The sequence below is a fragment of the Panicum virgatum genome, chromosome 2K (assembly GCF_016808335.1).
Source record: "Panicum virgatum strain AP13 chromosome 2K, P.virgatum_v5, whole genome shotgun sequence".
Classification (NCBI taxonomy): Eukaryota; Viridiplantae; Streptophyta; class Magnoliopsida; order Poales; family Poaceae; genus Panicum; species Panicum virgatum.
The window spans coordinates 15,783,502-15,798,261 of record NC_053137.1 but is presented as its reverse complement, the minus strand read 5'-3'; the positions used below and the strand labels follow the sequence as shown (position 1 = coordinate 15,798,261).

The 14,760-nt window shown below is 42.3% G+C and overlaps 1 protein-coding gene across 6 annotated transcripts; it reads left to right on the top strand.

Moving 5' to 3' along the window:
• The first annotated feature begins 675 nt into the window (after positions 1–675).
• LOC120668748 (ABC transporter G family member 1-like) lies at positions 676–14,433 on the top strand. Of its 6 annotated transcripts, none has more exons than XM_039948547.1 (9): positions 676–1,366; positions 8,707–8,786; positions 8,895–9,359; positions 9,465–9,551; positions 9,749–9,880; positions 9,974–10,162; positions 10,256–10,345; positions 13,617–13,890; positions 13,983–14,033. In XM_039948547.1, exons 1-9 carry the CDS (start codon positions 883–885, stop codon positions 14,012–14,014), a joined length of 1,833 nt encoding a protein of 610 aa, XP_039804481.1. In that variant the 5' UTR covers positions 676–882; the 3' UTR covers positions 14,015–14,033. The 6 variants fall into 6 exon arrangements, with proteins under 6 accessions (XP_039804481.1, XP_039804502.1, XP_039804496.1 ...); XM_039948556.1 differs by having other exon boundaries at positions 677–1,366; positions 10,256–10,342; positions 13,983–14,412; XM_039948568.1 differs by having other exon boundaries at positions 10,256–10,342; positions 13,525–14,433.
• The last annotated feature ends 327 nt before the right edge of the window (positions 14,434–14,760 follow it).

Below are 14,760 nucleotides of genomic sequence, written 5' to 3'. Positions count from 1 at the left end.
TGGTCTCTGAAGAAAACCATATGAGAGGATTCTGGAACAAAATAATAGTTTGGGACCTCATCAAATAAAATATATGCCTATACAAACATGAGGCTAGAAATGTTGAATCTATGAGTGCAATCATCCGTAGGTGCTGGTTTTATGTGCTTGATTTGGGAGGCCAATGCCGAAAATAGGGCCTATGTTGGGATCTCTGACCTGCAAGCCTGACAAGCAACCAAAATTAGGAACCAAGTAATCATTAGAGGAGGGGGTTCCTTGCAAAAGCTTGAGATGAGCTCGCCAGCGGCAGGGTGGGATTGGGATGCCAGAAAAGAGGGAAAAAGGGAGAGGAGAGGGAGCCGAACTCAGAGGGTGTAGTTTCAGGCAAAAGAAAAGATAGAGATTATTATTGGTGACCTTGAATCTTGCTAGGAAGGAAATAAAGAACTGACTATAAACATGTCCTATGAAATGAACACCAACCAATGCAAATTTTACCTTAACTCCATTGTCCAAATCAAACTTTTTAATTTGGGATGTATTTTGCAATCAATGCGTTATCTCTCATTAGATACGGAATGGATGGGGGTGGGGGGTTGGGCAACGCGTGGCTTACCTCAAACAATAAATTGCCAGGTTGACCGATAGAGGGGTTGGTTGGTTGTGCTACTGTATTAATATGTACAAAAATGGCACTAGAGCAGACCCACCCCCAAAGCGGCAGAGCGTCAACACATACTAAGAAAGAATGTATGCGCGTGAAGCTGATGGTCAATGCAAGAGTGTGTTCTAACCCATGCTAGGCTCTGAATTGGCTAGGTAGAAACGAAGAGAAGAATTGAAGCTAGCTTGGGTAGCGGTTGCACGAGCGCCATATACTGTTGAGCTTGAGCCATCAGCATGGCGACCTCGCCGCTGCCACGGTGGGCGCCGACGCCCAGCCCGTCGCGGCCTCTGTGGGGTCCTTCGTCCGCCGCCGCCGCCAGCGGCAGCAGCAGCCGCTTGCTGTCCCCGTTCCGTGCCATGCTCGAAGCCTTATTACGTCGGCGTTCCGCTCCTACGGGGGAGGCGCCGCCGCCGGCGCCACCGGCCGTGGACGCTGAAGCGGCCGGGGCTGGTGTCGGCGGTGGAATTCATGCTGGGTTTGATGGCATTATTACTGATCGTCATCCCGAGGACGACGGCTGGCGGGAGGACATCCGCCGTCGCGACGGCGGCGGCGTGTTCATAACGTGGGAGGACGTGTGGGTGACGGCGGTCGACGGCAGGGGGAGGACCGCCGCCATCCTGCAGGGCGTCAGCGGCAGCGCGCGCCCCGGCGAGGTGCTGGCCATCATGGGCCCCTCTGGCTGCGGCAAGACTACACTGCTCGACACCTTGGCCGGTAATCTATTTACACGTAAACGGCTTCTTCCACGCGTGTCATCTGCGGCTCCACCTGAAACTGGATTGCGAAAAGATTATTTCTGTTGAAATTCTTTTTTGTTCGTTGTTGGTCACTCAAAACTGGAAACTGAAAATCTCGCTCCGTGCGTCTTCTGGCTCCTGCTGCGTCCGTCGACTAGGGCCCGTTTGGTTACAGTAGCACACCTAGCTAGCATTACACGACAATTTTATGCATGAAGTACTAAATAAAATTTATTTACAAAACTTTTTTACGGATGGGTGCAACTTTGCGCAACGAATCTAATGAACCTAATTTAATTCATAATTAGCTACAATAATGCTACAATAACAATCTGCTAATCATACTGTGTCAAAGATCTCATTAGATTCGTCTCGCGAAGTACTCCTAATTAATGGTTAAAGTTGACTATAGTACCCTGTGCTACAAAACCAACAAGGCTTTTTTATCGCGAGTACTCCTAATTAATGGTTAAAGTTGACTATAGTACCCTGTGCTACAAAACCAACAAGGCCTAGGACTAATTCATATTATGTTTGGATCCTAGGACTAATAAAATATAAATGGAAGATGCCATAAAGCCTATTTTACCCTTCTATTTTTTTTGGCATGAAATTTTGTGAGAGGGATATGTGGGCTGAAACGTAGGCTAACTACTATACTAGTTGGCTGAAACAGACTGTAGGGAAATTTTGTGAGAGGGACATGAGAACTAACTACTATACTAGTTGGCTGAAATATAGGCTATAAAAATAGGGACATGAGAACTAACTACTATACTAGTTGGCTGAAATATAGGCTATGAAAATCCTTACAGTCAACAGCTGACTACTCCCTCCGTCCCATAAAATTAGTCATCCTAGGAATTCTAAAACAAATTAACAAGAAGATAAAATGACTATGTTTGCTCCTATATATTATCCATATTTGGTACTAATTGATTTTTGTATGCACATGCATTTTCTAAATAGAGTAGTATGACTTACTTTTTGGGACAAATTTTGAATTCCAGAATAACTAGTATTTTGGGACGGAGGGAGTATATTATTAGCCTTGATCTAAGCCTGCTGCCATCGTTTCGTCCATATGTTCTTGTATCTAGAAAGAGGATACGTGGATCCATGTCTTCCTAGTGGCAAATTAAAACATCTGAAAAACATGCGCTGTTTAATTAGTGTTGATGATTATGGATTATATTGTCCACCATTATGTCTCTTCCTATATGTCGCAAGTTATTGGCAATCAATGCAGCTTAATTCCTGTCAGACCCCATAAATGTTGGGACCGCGGGGTCTGGACCCACTGCGCATATTATTAATGAAGAATAGACGGCTAATCAAAGGAGTCGCAAGTATATCAGTTTCGCATGAGAGGGACTCTTACCTACGCTCTTACACCAAAATAAATATTAGGATTATGGGTGAACGCATCTACAAAGTAAAGTAAAATAAAGTAAAGTGTGTGTCAAAAAAATAATAAATAGGTACAAAAAGTGGGTATAAAAAATTATTGGTATAAAAAATATTAAGATTTTGATAGAAATATTTTCCTTCTATCAAAAACTGAGTCACCATCCCCTTTTGTCAAACCTCTAGACCTGGCAAATAGGACCTTCGTGAGGGGTATGGTGGGTCTAATCTTTGTGAGAAAGAGTTTCAGTTGTTTTAACTTTTATAGTATAGATTGGGCAAACCAAGTTCAAAAATTAGAGCTCAACTTGAAGCTAGGGTACTGCTTCACTACATAGTCATGGGTAAGCTAATGCTTTGTAGCTCCCAAACTGGACACCATGTACAGTAATCGTAGTGGCTCGACACATAATGACTATTTAGCCTAGCTATATGTATTTGCGCTGCTCAATTCTTTTTTGTCTCAAAGTTGAATATCTATGACATTTCTATTTATTGGTTTAAATCAATTAATCTATGCAATGATGTTCAGCTCGACATTTATTAGATGATGATTAATATCATTAGATTGTGGTTGTTAGATTGATTTTGGTTGGAAAAGCTGGGCAATCGACTAAAATAGTTACTATGTGCTGTCTCCGTCCTGTCGTTGTTGATCAACCAATGCAATTAGCTTGGTTACACCACATCTCCCAACTAACATGGTCAATGCCATCAATCCGACAATGATGGGAAACACTTCTACAGTGGATGACGGTATAAGAGTAATAGAAGAAGTAACAGTACAATAGCAGCTCAATAGTACTTCCTCCATTTTTTTTTACGAAGCCTCGGTACTAAAAAACGATTTGTAGGAACGTAACGATTTTTTTCAGAGGCGGACCAAAATTTCACCCGTTGCTATAAATAGAGTGGGGTTACTGTAGCATCCGACCCGCCCCTATAAAAACATTTTTAGGAGCAGGTCACCTCCTCACCACCCCTAAAAATAAGCATCATTTTTAGGGGCGGTTCATGGCATCACCTGCCCCTAAAAAGAGCATTTCTAGAGGCGGTTGATGCCATAAACCACCCCTAAAAATGGTGGCATTTGTAGGGGCAGGTCATGATCTCACCCGTTCCTACAAATTCATTTTTAGGAGCGGGTGATGGCATGGCCCGCCCCTACAAATGGTTCCATGCAAAAAAAAATTCATAACTTTTTCATATGATTTCGGATGAAGTAAAACTTTATATCAAAATTGTACAAAATGACGAGATCTAAAACTTTGTAGTTGATAATTTTTTCATTTAAAATCATCTAATGGTCTAAAAAATTATTATAAGTTCTCTAATAGCTATAACTATAAAGTATCTCATATAACTCAAGTCATACTTTAAGACTTCGAGAATCTTAACATTTATACACACTAAAATATACTTGGCATATTTTTTCTATAGTTTACAATAACCATAGTGTAGAAGTTTCACATTTTTTTTAATTTTTTTTGCTATCTGTAAACAATGAAATGAATTTTCAAATCAAATAGAAAAATATTTTTAGGGGCGGGTTATGGCGTCACCCGCCTCTAGAAATGCATTTGTAGGGACGGGTAATGGCGTCACCCGCCCCTACAAATCAATTTTTGAGTTAATATAAAATTATAGCATACCCCATAGAGTCATAAGTGGCTGTGTGGTGTAGTGGTAAGTAAGGAACGCGCGAGGCTGGAAGTAAGTGGTTCGAATCCCAATTGATGCAAGTGTGTATATTTCGTCAAAAAAAATCATAGCTTGACACTACAGGGCTAGAGGTGGTGGCTACCAGCTAGGATATTTTTTCTTTTTTATTTTGCGGTTTTCGATTTTTTTGGACATGGATTTGTAGGGGTGGGCCATGGCATGACCCGCCCTAGAAATCGATTTTTAGGGATGGGCCACGCTGTGACTCGCCCCTGAAAATCATTTTTAGAGGCGGGTGCATTATCCGCCCCTGAAAATAGCATTTTTAGCTTTGAGAACTAGAGGCGGGTACCGTATCCGCCTCTAAAAATACATTTTTACCCGTCCGAAAAATCTTTTTTTGCAATAGTGCCTGTTTCGTTTTGTTAGAATGAGACTTTGTCCAACAACTGCCTTATAACTTGCCTCATTTTTCTTGCTAAGTCCCTTTAGTATATATGGCCTAAGTTTCTTTAAACCATTAGAAATTTGTCAAAAAATGCCCTTTTTGTTGTGACTTTGTAGGGTCGAGATGGCGGACTAGAGGGGGTGAATAGTCCTTTCTAAAACTTAAAACATTGTCGGCTATCCGAAACAAATGCGGAATTTAAAGTAATCGGGTTAGCCAAGACTATACCCCTCTATCTATTACTTGCACCTTACAAAAGGATTCTAATTGAGCAACTAAGATGCCGGACTAGGTAGAGCTCACCTGCACAATTCTAGTTTTTAAGATCACACAAAGCCTATGCAACTAGTACTTAAACTACTGGGGCACTCCTATACATACTAGTATGCAAAGCGCACAAAGCCTAAACACAACTAGAACTTACCAACTAGCAAAGTAACACAAGCTAAACTAAAAAGCTTAAATTACTTAGCTACACAAACTAAGCAAAGTGACTAATAATGCTACTCAATCCAATTAGTCACGCAAGGGAGCTACTTGTAAGCTACACAAACAAGGAAGGAAACTAGCAAGCTACACAAGCTAACTATAATTACAAGAGCAACTACACAAGCACAAAATATGAGTAAGCAAAAACAAGCTTGTGTATCGGGGATGCAAACTAACGGGAAGACAAATGTTGCCACGATGATTTTATCCCGAGGTGCACTTGTTTGCCACCAAGCTAGTCCCCGTTGAGACAAGCTCCAAGGTTGCTGCCGATCCTCTTGCTAGTGGTGACTCTCAAGTCACACTCTTCCACGTGGAGTACTCACACCGAGCTCTAGCACATGTTCCGGCCGGACCACTTGTTGCTCTTCAACTCTCACTCAACTAGAGTTGCTCTTCACGGCTCCCGCGGGGTGAGCACAATACCCCTCACATTCACTTCTCCGGAGCACCGCACAACCTTCCTGCGGGCTTCACGACAGAGACACGCCACCAAGCCGTCTAGGAGGTGGCAACCTCCACGAGTAACAAGCTCCACGAGCTTGCAACTCGATCACCTAGTGCCAAACTCTTGCAATCTCTCAATGCAACGCACTAGAATCACTCACTCGCAATCGGATCACACTCCATGCAAGCATGGACACTAAGTCCCAATGGTTCCAAGACTCTCAAAATGGCCGGCCACTACCTATTTTTATAGTGGGAGGCCCGAAACTAGTCGTTACCTAAAAAACCTGTCGAAACAGAGTTTTCGCGGACTGTCCTCCTCACAGAAACCAGACGATTCGCTATTCAAACCCAACGACTAAAACTATAATGATTGCGTGTCAGAGTCGACCGTTCACTGCTAGAAAAATGCCTATTAGTACCGGTCGGGAACCCCTGTTTAGTACCGGGCTCCCGACCGATACCAGTTGGCCGGTACTAAATAGGACATCATTTAGTACCGGTCAAAATGCCCGGTACTAAATGGTCCATTTAGTACCGGTCGGTAACACGGTCCGGTACTAAATGGTTTTGAGTCAAAAAATAAAGAAAAAAATTGACGAACCCTCGGGAGATCCGCACACGAATTTTTCACAAGTCACAAGTCACGCGAATTTTTCACGCGTAAATGCGCGTGCGCGGTCGCGAGGATTCGAACCCATGACCTCTGGCCTCGCGCGTTGCTTCCTTACCATCTCACCTATGCATCACATGTGACTGTGTGAGAGATGCTTTTCTTTTGAACCAACCCTTGGAGGACCATTTAGTACTGGGCCAAGCCACCGGCCGGTACTAAATGACGCATTTTAGTACCGGTCGGTGTTACCGACCGGTACTAAATGGACGCGCCTTTTTAGTACCGGCCGGTACGACCGGTACTAAAATGCGTCATTTAGTACCGGCCGGTGGCTTGGTCCGGTACTAAATTGGCTCTGAGGGCTTTTAAATTTGGACCCGGTACTAAAATGGCATCGGGACAAGTTTAGTACCGGACCAAATTACAACCGGTACAAACAGTCAGGGACGAATGAGGCATTTTCTGATAGTGGTTAGACCCCGGGCGGACTGTCCGCTCCCCATCGGCGGACCGTCCGCGGTTCAAAACTCCGAACGCCCAGAAACCAAAACATTTCTGACTAAAACTGAAAGTGACTGGCGGACCGTCTGCACCCCAGGGGCAGACTGTCCGCCGTTCAACCTGTGCACCACACCAGAAACCACAGAGTTTATGTCCAAGAATTTTCACCAGGTGGCGGACCATCCGCCCCCAAGGGGCCGGACGGTCCGCAGTATAATTTGTAACAACACCCAGTGTCCAGAACGGTTCTGTTTGAGCACAAACCAAGAATCGGCGGACTGTCGCCCCCCAAGTAGCGGACGGTCCGCTGGTCCATTTATAGCAGAACCGATCCTCGGTAAAACACAGATAACTTTTAACTCCGTCAATTAAAATAGGTGATCTTGGACTCTAAGGAAAACTTATTCAGAGGAGTACACAACCGAACTGAAAAAATGATCCAAAACAAAATGGATCACAACAGTATTCCACTCCAAGAGCCATTCTAGTGTCCGAAGAACACCGAAATGCATTTCTTTCTTCTTCAAGTTGATCAACATCATTACCAACACCTTCTCCTTTGCAAATGTGCCAACACCACCAAGTGTACACCACCATGTGCATGTCTGTTTGCATTTTCACAAATATTTTTCAAAGAATTTTCACTTGCTCTCACCACACCACTCAATCCTAACACATTGTGAAGTTATATTGCTCCAAGTGGCACTAGATGACCAATATGCAAACAAGTTTGTCCCTCTTAATAGTAAGACTATCTATCCTAAATCCGGTCAAACACTTCTCTACTCAACCTTAGATTGGTGAACTGAAATGCTCTAGGTTATACTTTTGCCTTGCGCATTTCCATTCCATCTCCATTTTTATCTCCATCCTCCAATTGTCGATGCAACCAATGCACCAACACAATCATGAATGATATGATCCACTCCATATCATCACATGACCTCTTTGGTACATTGATCTTGACCTTGCTCACTCTTCACCGTCGTCTCGGTCCATCAGTGCCAAGTCTTGCCCAAGCTTCACCGCCTCACGGTCCGTCGCTTCAAAGCCTTGACTTGCCCTTCACCATTGCAACTGGTACATCAAGCCAAGCCTTGTCTTGATCTTCTCTATCTTGGTCACATGACTCCATGTCATGTCTCATATGCAATGAGCTTCTTCTCATCATCACCTGTGGACTAATCACATGTGTATCTCCATATGCCACATTATTAGTCTACCAAATGTTGTCACTCAATTATCAAAACCAAACAAGAACTTTTCAGACTTGTGAGCCAGCCATCTAACTCCGACAAAATATAACAGAGAGCTACATGCATGCCATCCCCATTGACATGCTATAGGTAGATCCTCATGGAATATCATCGCGACCCTACAAACCTTAGGGGCAGATTAATTTCTCTTTTTTCATTTTCGAGAAAGTGGAATGTTCACGGTATTTAAATTTCTTTTTTTTTCTTGTGATATCAGTTGCATGTCAAATTTGTCCCCGCCTAAGATGCCTGATTCGTTTTTTTTTTTGCGATTAAGATGCCTGATTCGTTGCTTGTACATGTAGTTTGGATATGATAAATTACATATATATTTGACATGAGAATTTAAAAAGTTTTTGAAACTGAACTTGAATACTGAAACAGATTATCTTCTTGCAAGCGGAAAATATTCGTCTGATTAAAATTCTCGAACCTCATTGACATTCAGTACAGCATTTGTAAGCATTTAACTAATCTATGCTGTTTCACAGGGAGACTACACACGAACCTGAGGAGTAAAGGTGATATTCTCATCAATGGCCGGCGACAGAAGCTCGCCTTCGGAACCTCAGTAAGATTTTGATCTGGATTTCAACACAGAAACACCAATAAAATGAAACACAAATATTAACGAACTTCAGGCATTACTGTCAGCGGAGCTTACAATTTAATAATCCAGGCTTATGTGACGCAAGAGAACGTGCTGATGGCCACCCTCACGGTGCGCGAGGCTATCTACTACTCGGCGCAGATCCAGCTGCCGGACACCATGCCGGTCGCCGAGAAGCTCGCCCGCGCCGGCGACACGATCCAGGAGATGGGGCTCACCGGCGCACTGGACACGCGCATCGGCGGGCGCGAGGCCAAGGGCATCAGTGGCGGGCAGAGGAAGCGCCTCAGCATCTGCCTCGAGATCCTCACGCGGCCGCGGCTGCTCTTCCTGGACGAGCCCACCAGCGGGGTCGACAGCGCCGCCTCGTACCATGTGATGAGCCGCATCGCCGGCCTCGCCGCCACGGAGGGGATGACCATCGTCGCCGTCGTGCACCAGCCCTGCAGCGAGGTGTTCGAGCTCTTCCATGGCCTCTGCTTGCTCGCCGCCGGCCAGACTATCTACTTTGGCCCGGCCGCCAACGCCGCTGAGGTAATTGGCCGGGGGACTTTTCCTTCTTCTTTCTTCGATGCTGGGAATTAATTGTGTGTTTTTTAATTTTTTGCTAATGATTTACATTATCTATTATTTTTGCAGTTCTTCACATCAAACGGCTACCCTTGCCCACCAATGAGAAATCCTTCAGATCATTTCTTGAGGACAATCAACAGAGACTTTGAATTGGTATGTAAGAAAAAGTATCAGTTCACATATATAGTTTATAATTTCTGCCTATATAAATCATGCTCGGACGGATCGCAAAATGAATCGAAAAAGAAAGACATATTTATGTTAGAATAAAATAAAAGGTTATTATTACTGCTATGTCGGGCTTGATATATAGAGATCATTTCAGTTCATTTAAGCATTCTTCAATATAGGAAAGTGAAGAAACAAGAACAGTATACAAGCCATCTGCAGCAGATGAAGCAATAGAAACTTTGGTAAATGCCTACAAATCCTCCAATACTTCAGAAAATGCCAAAAAGGAAATGCATGACATAAATGAAATGGTTAGTATCTGAACTGATGTCTTCTGGTATTTGTATAACTTGCATGAACATGTTATTTGCTAGAAATCATATAGTTTTGGCCTGCTAACCCAGGGCGGAGTGATGCTCAGAAGAAACCAAGCCACTTTCCTTACCAAGGTGCTTGTACTCACTAGAAGATCGTTTGTGAACATGTACCGGGACGTTGGATATTACTGGTTGCGACTTGGCATCTATATTTCCATAAGTTTATGCCTTGGTACCATATTTTACAATTTTGGCTATGGATACGATTCTATTCGTGTAAGTTGATTAATTCTTCTGCCTGTGTCACATATATACAACTAAATTAATTGTAGAAGTTATATATTGATGTTATTACTCCTACTGTTTCAGTCTAGATCATCAATGCTAATGTTCACCGGTGGCCTTCTGACCTTGATGGCAATTGGAGGATTCCCTTCATTTGTGGAGGAAATGAAGGTAGTAGTATCACAGTTTATTTTTGACTATTTTTTAGATGATTGTTCTAATTTTAAGAAAGAAGACAACAGGGAAATAATTATGAGATTAAGTTCAGTTACGCGAAAACATCAAAGGCTGTGAAAGTGATCGGGTGCTATAACCTAAGAGGGGGAGGGGGTGAATTAGGTACTAATAAAAACTTGACCTATGGCTCCAACTAGTTTGCACAAAACTTAAACTAATTCAAGCTATCTTGATGTGCAACTAGGTTGTTCTAGTGTGAAACCCCTATCCCAAAAGAGTTATGCACCCTATAGCCTTTCCTAACAAGAAACTATTCTATGAAAGTAAAGGCACAAAGGTTGCAAGAATTAAATGCGGAAGCTTAAAGAGCGGGATAGGAGATAGCAAACTCTTGACGCAAGTGTTTATCCCATGGTTCGGTTAGCCACAAAGGCACACCTACATCCACGTTGTTGTAGCACTCACTAAGAGTATTGCTACTCGGCCACCAAGTCTTTTCCGTGAACACAATCACGGTCACCTTGGCCCCGGGTTCCACTAAGGAGCTTCTCCACAAAGGATGAGGGTCTCCACGTCCCCTGCACAAAGATGTCGTCGCTGTTCCACACCAAGTCGGAGGGGCGATGACGTTGCCGGCGAGCTTCGCAGCTCCAAGGAGGCTGGCGCACAAGCTCTTGTTTGGTTCACTAGAGAACCACAGCACAAAGGCTCAAGGCCTTACAATCTCACTCACTAAGAGCTATTCTAGCACTCACACTTTACAAGCTAGTGCTAAAAGCTAAGGATATGATCTTGATGCTCTTGTATGGCTAGGAGATGTTCTTGGGTATGTGTGGGATGTTTAGCAACTCCAGCTAGCTTCAAATGACCGGGGTGAGGCGTATATATAGGCCACCAAGTCTTGTAGCCGTTGCTCTAACGGTCAGCAGAAAGTCTGCGTATCATCGGATGAACCGATGCCTCTGCCTGGGGTAGCGTCGGTTCATCCGGTCACTCTCAGACCCGAAGTAGCCGTTGAGCTTCTGTCAGCTGACACAGTGACCACCGGTTCATCCGATGCTTAGCCGTCGGTTAAACCGGTCACTCACAGCACTCAAACCTTCTGCTGACGTCATTACACCGATGGTATGCACCGATGCATCACCGGTTCAACCGGTGCTGAAGGATCTTCTCCTGGGCGCTTGACATCGTCTCTAGAACAAGGTATGCCCAATGCACCGATGCCTTTCGTGGATCTGTCGGTTCAACCGGTGCCTCACAGACTTGCATCAAAAGCCAGGCCATCGGATCATCTGACAACCATCGGATGCACCAATGCCTATAGCATCGGTTCTTCCGGTGCTACTGAAGTATCTCTGTCTTGATTTCTTTGACTTGGATTTCTTCACGGTGTCTTCAATTCTTGTCCTTTGGACCGAAGAGGTTTCAGGGCGCTGCCCTGAGACCACCATAGGGGCGGCCCTTCGGGCCTAGCTACGCTTCTCTTTGTCATCACTTGAACCTAAAATCCTGAGAATGATCATCTTAACAATCATATTAGTCCCATTGATTGCGTTGTTAATCGATCACCAAAATTACTCGAAATGGCATAAATGGTGCCATGTTCGTTTCAGGCTGATGCAGCAAATACAAACTTATTAACTCAGCTTGATCAGATATATATGATATTTAAAATTAGATTGAAATGCATGGCTGGTCCTTCAATTTAGCTCTTAGTGTCATCTAGATCGCTAAACTTCAAAAATGCACATTCAGATCAATAAAATTACTAATTATTTATGCTGATGTAGAACTTACATGTGGGCCCAATTTTTTTAAATTTTTGTGCTCAACTCTTATAGTTTCAAAAAAATTTCCAAAATTTGTTGCAAAATTTTATGTCCAAATAATTTTTCAAATATTTTCTCCAAAATTTAATCTTTTTTATTTTCTAAGTTTCGTTACAAATTTTGTCATATGACTTTTATTTTCTTGCAAAAATTTTATACAGATCTTTTTTATTTCAACATTTTGTACATGTAAATTTTGTTATAATTTTTTGCATGTATATAATTTTATATTTAAACAAATTATATAACTTTCAATTTAGCTTAAGTAAATGTGATTTGGGCCTCACGTGATACTATTAGGAAGTTTAAGTATTTAAAATTTGTACTTCAAAAGTTTGGAGACATGGATGACACCCCAAAACAAGTTTAAGGTCAGATGGTGTACTTTACTTAAAATTAAGTCAACTATGGTGAGCCAATGGAGTGATATGTAGAATTAATAAAAGTTCTCAGACTTCAGATACTTATCGGCATGCTCATGACTATGAAGTTATTGAATGACGATTACTTGCATCAAAAAAGTAGATTTATCACTTTTTTGCCACCTATCTACCTTTAGTTTTTTATTAATGCTCATAACCTTTGCCAATGTAGTTTTCAATGAATTTAACTGCCTCAAAGTATATATATACATGAAACACTTATATAAAAAAATAAGCATAGTTGAAATTATTGCTCATTTGCCTGCAGAACAAAGTATATGTTCACAACAGTTATCTTTACGGGGTGGAAAAGACTAAACATAGTTTCCCAAAACCAACAAAGAAATTACTCATTTTTTCTTTACGGGGTGGAAAAGACTATATATTGGGGGCACTCAGCGAAGTTCTGATTTTGCCGAGTGCAAAAAGGTTAGCACTCGGCATATAGTAACGGCCGTCAGCCGACCTAACGGCCAGTGCACGTTCGTCGCGCGTGCTGGGCACATGTGCAGCCTTTGCCGTGTGCGAGCCCAATGGCCCTCGGCAAAGATTATGTATGTCGAGTGCCTAACTTTTGCCGAGAGCCGGCACTCGGTAAAGAAAATGTGTGCCGTGTGCCGTGAATTTGCCGAGTGCCTAAGGTTAGGCACTCGGCAAACTGACTCTTTGCCGAGTGCCCGTGTTCTGGCACTCGGCAAAACCCTAGGCACTCGGCATATATGGGGTTTCCGGTAGTGGGGTCTCATCTTCCAGCTGGTATTTTTGGATCTTTGATAATATAAGGTGACATATGTTTTTGTCCAACAAAACAATGTAGTGGATCATGCATCCAATTTCTATAACATAAAATTATTAGATTTTTTTACAGCAGAATAAATATAATTTTGTAAATAGTCTTTTTTAAGTTTCTTGTTCCTGACTACAGGAGGTGATTACATAAATTCAATGAAGTACGAAATCATTAAATAGGGTGTTGAAGGTGCTCCTCTCACTTTTGGCCTTATTTGTGGTACCCAGATATTCAGGAGAGAGAGGCTAAATGGACACTATGGTGTTTCAGAGTTTGTGATCTCCAATTGGCTGTCAGCCACACCATATCTCATACTTATCGCTGTAGTACCTGGTGCAATAGCTTACTATCTGTCTGGTCTGAAGAGACGAGTAGACCATTTCATGTACTTTACGCTTGTGCTTTGTTCATGCACAATGCTTGTTGAAGGCCTTATGATGATCGTAGCTGCTATCGTGCCAGATTTTCTTATGGGCGTCATCACAGGTGCAGGGATACAAGGTATCATGATGCTCAACTGTGGATTCTTCCAAACACCTAGTAAGCTGCCAAAAATAGTATGGAAATACCCAATGTTCTACATTTCTTTCCAGAAGTATGCACTCCAAGGATTTTACAAGAATGAGTTCTTGGGTTTGGTGCTCGAAAATAACCCAGGAGTTGGAGATAAAACAATAACTGGTGAGCAAGTTCTCAGTAAATTATTTGAAACAGAAATGGGGCACTCAAAATGGGTGGACTTTGCAGTGTTATGTGGAATGATTGTAGCATACAGGCTGCTCTTTGTAATCATTATTAAGGTTGTGGACAAGCTAAAGCCCATGTTTAAGGGTGAAACATTTAGGTGCCAAGCTTAATGCATTTGTGGTATGCAAAACCCATGTACACTTTCATGCAAGTAATAATGTATGATGTGATAAAGGATGCTACCAATAAATAAAATGTAACTAGTGTAATTAACTCTGATATATCAGCTCCATCATTGTGTAATGCTGTGAGAACATCAAACAATTTTGATGCTAATTATATTTTGGAGAAAAATAATTTGTGAGTATAAAACAATTCTTATACAGCTGTGATACCTGAATTCTAATACTCATCAATATTACTTCGACACAGCATGTAAGGTAGCTTTATGCCAGTAAAGAATCAATGACCCTGCATAAGATTATTGTGATTTTGGTGGTTGAAGAACAACATGGTCAATGGCTAACAATTTTTATTTTAATAATGTGATTAACATATAAACATGAGCATCATGGCAATGTCATTAGCATGAGTTTTGTGTTTCTGTATATAAGTTGAATATGACTTTGTGAAGTAACTTTAATTTTTGCTATGCTACTGTGCCTCCACTTAGTTTAATCAAAT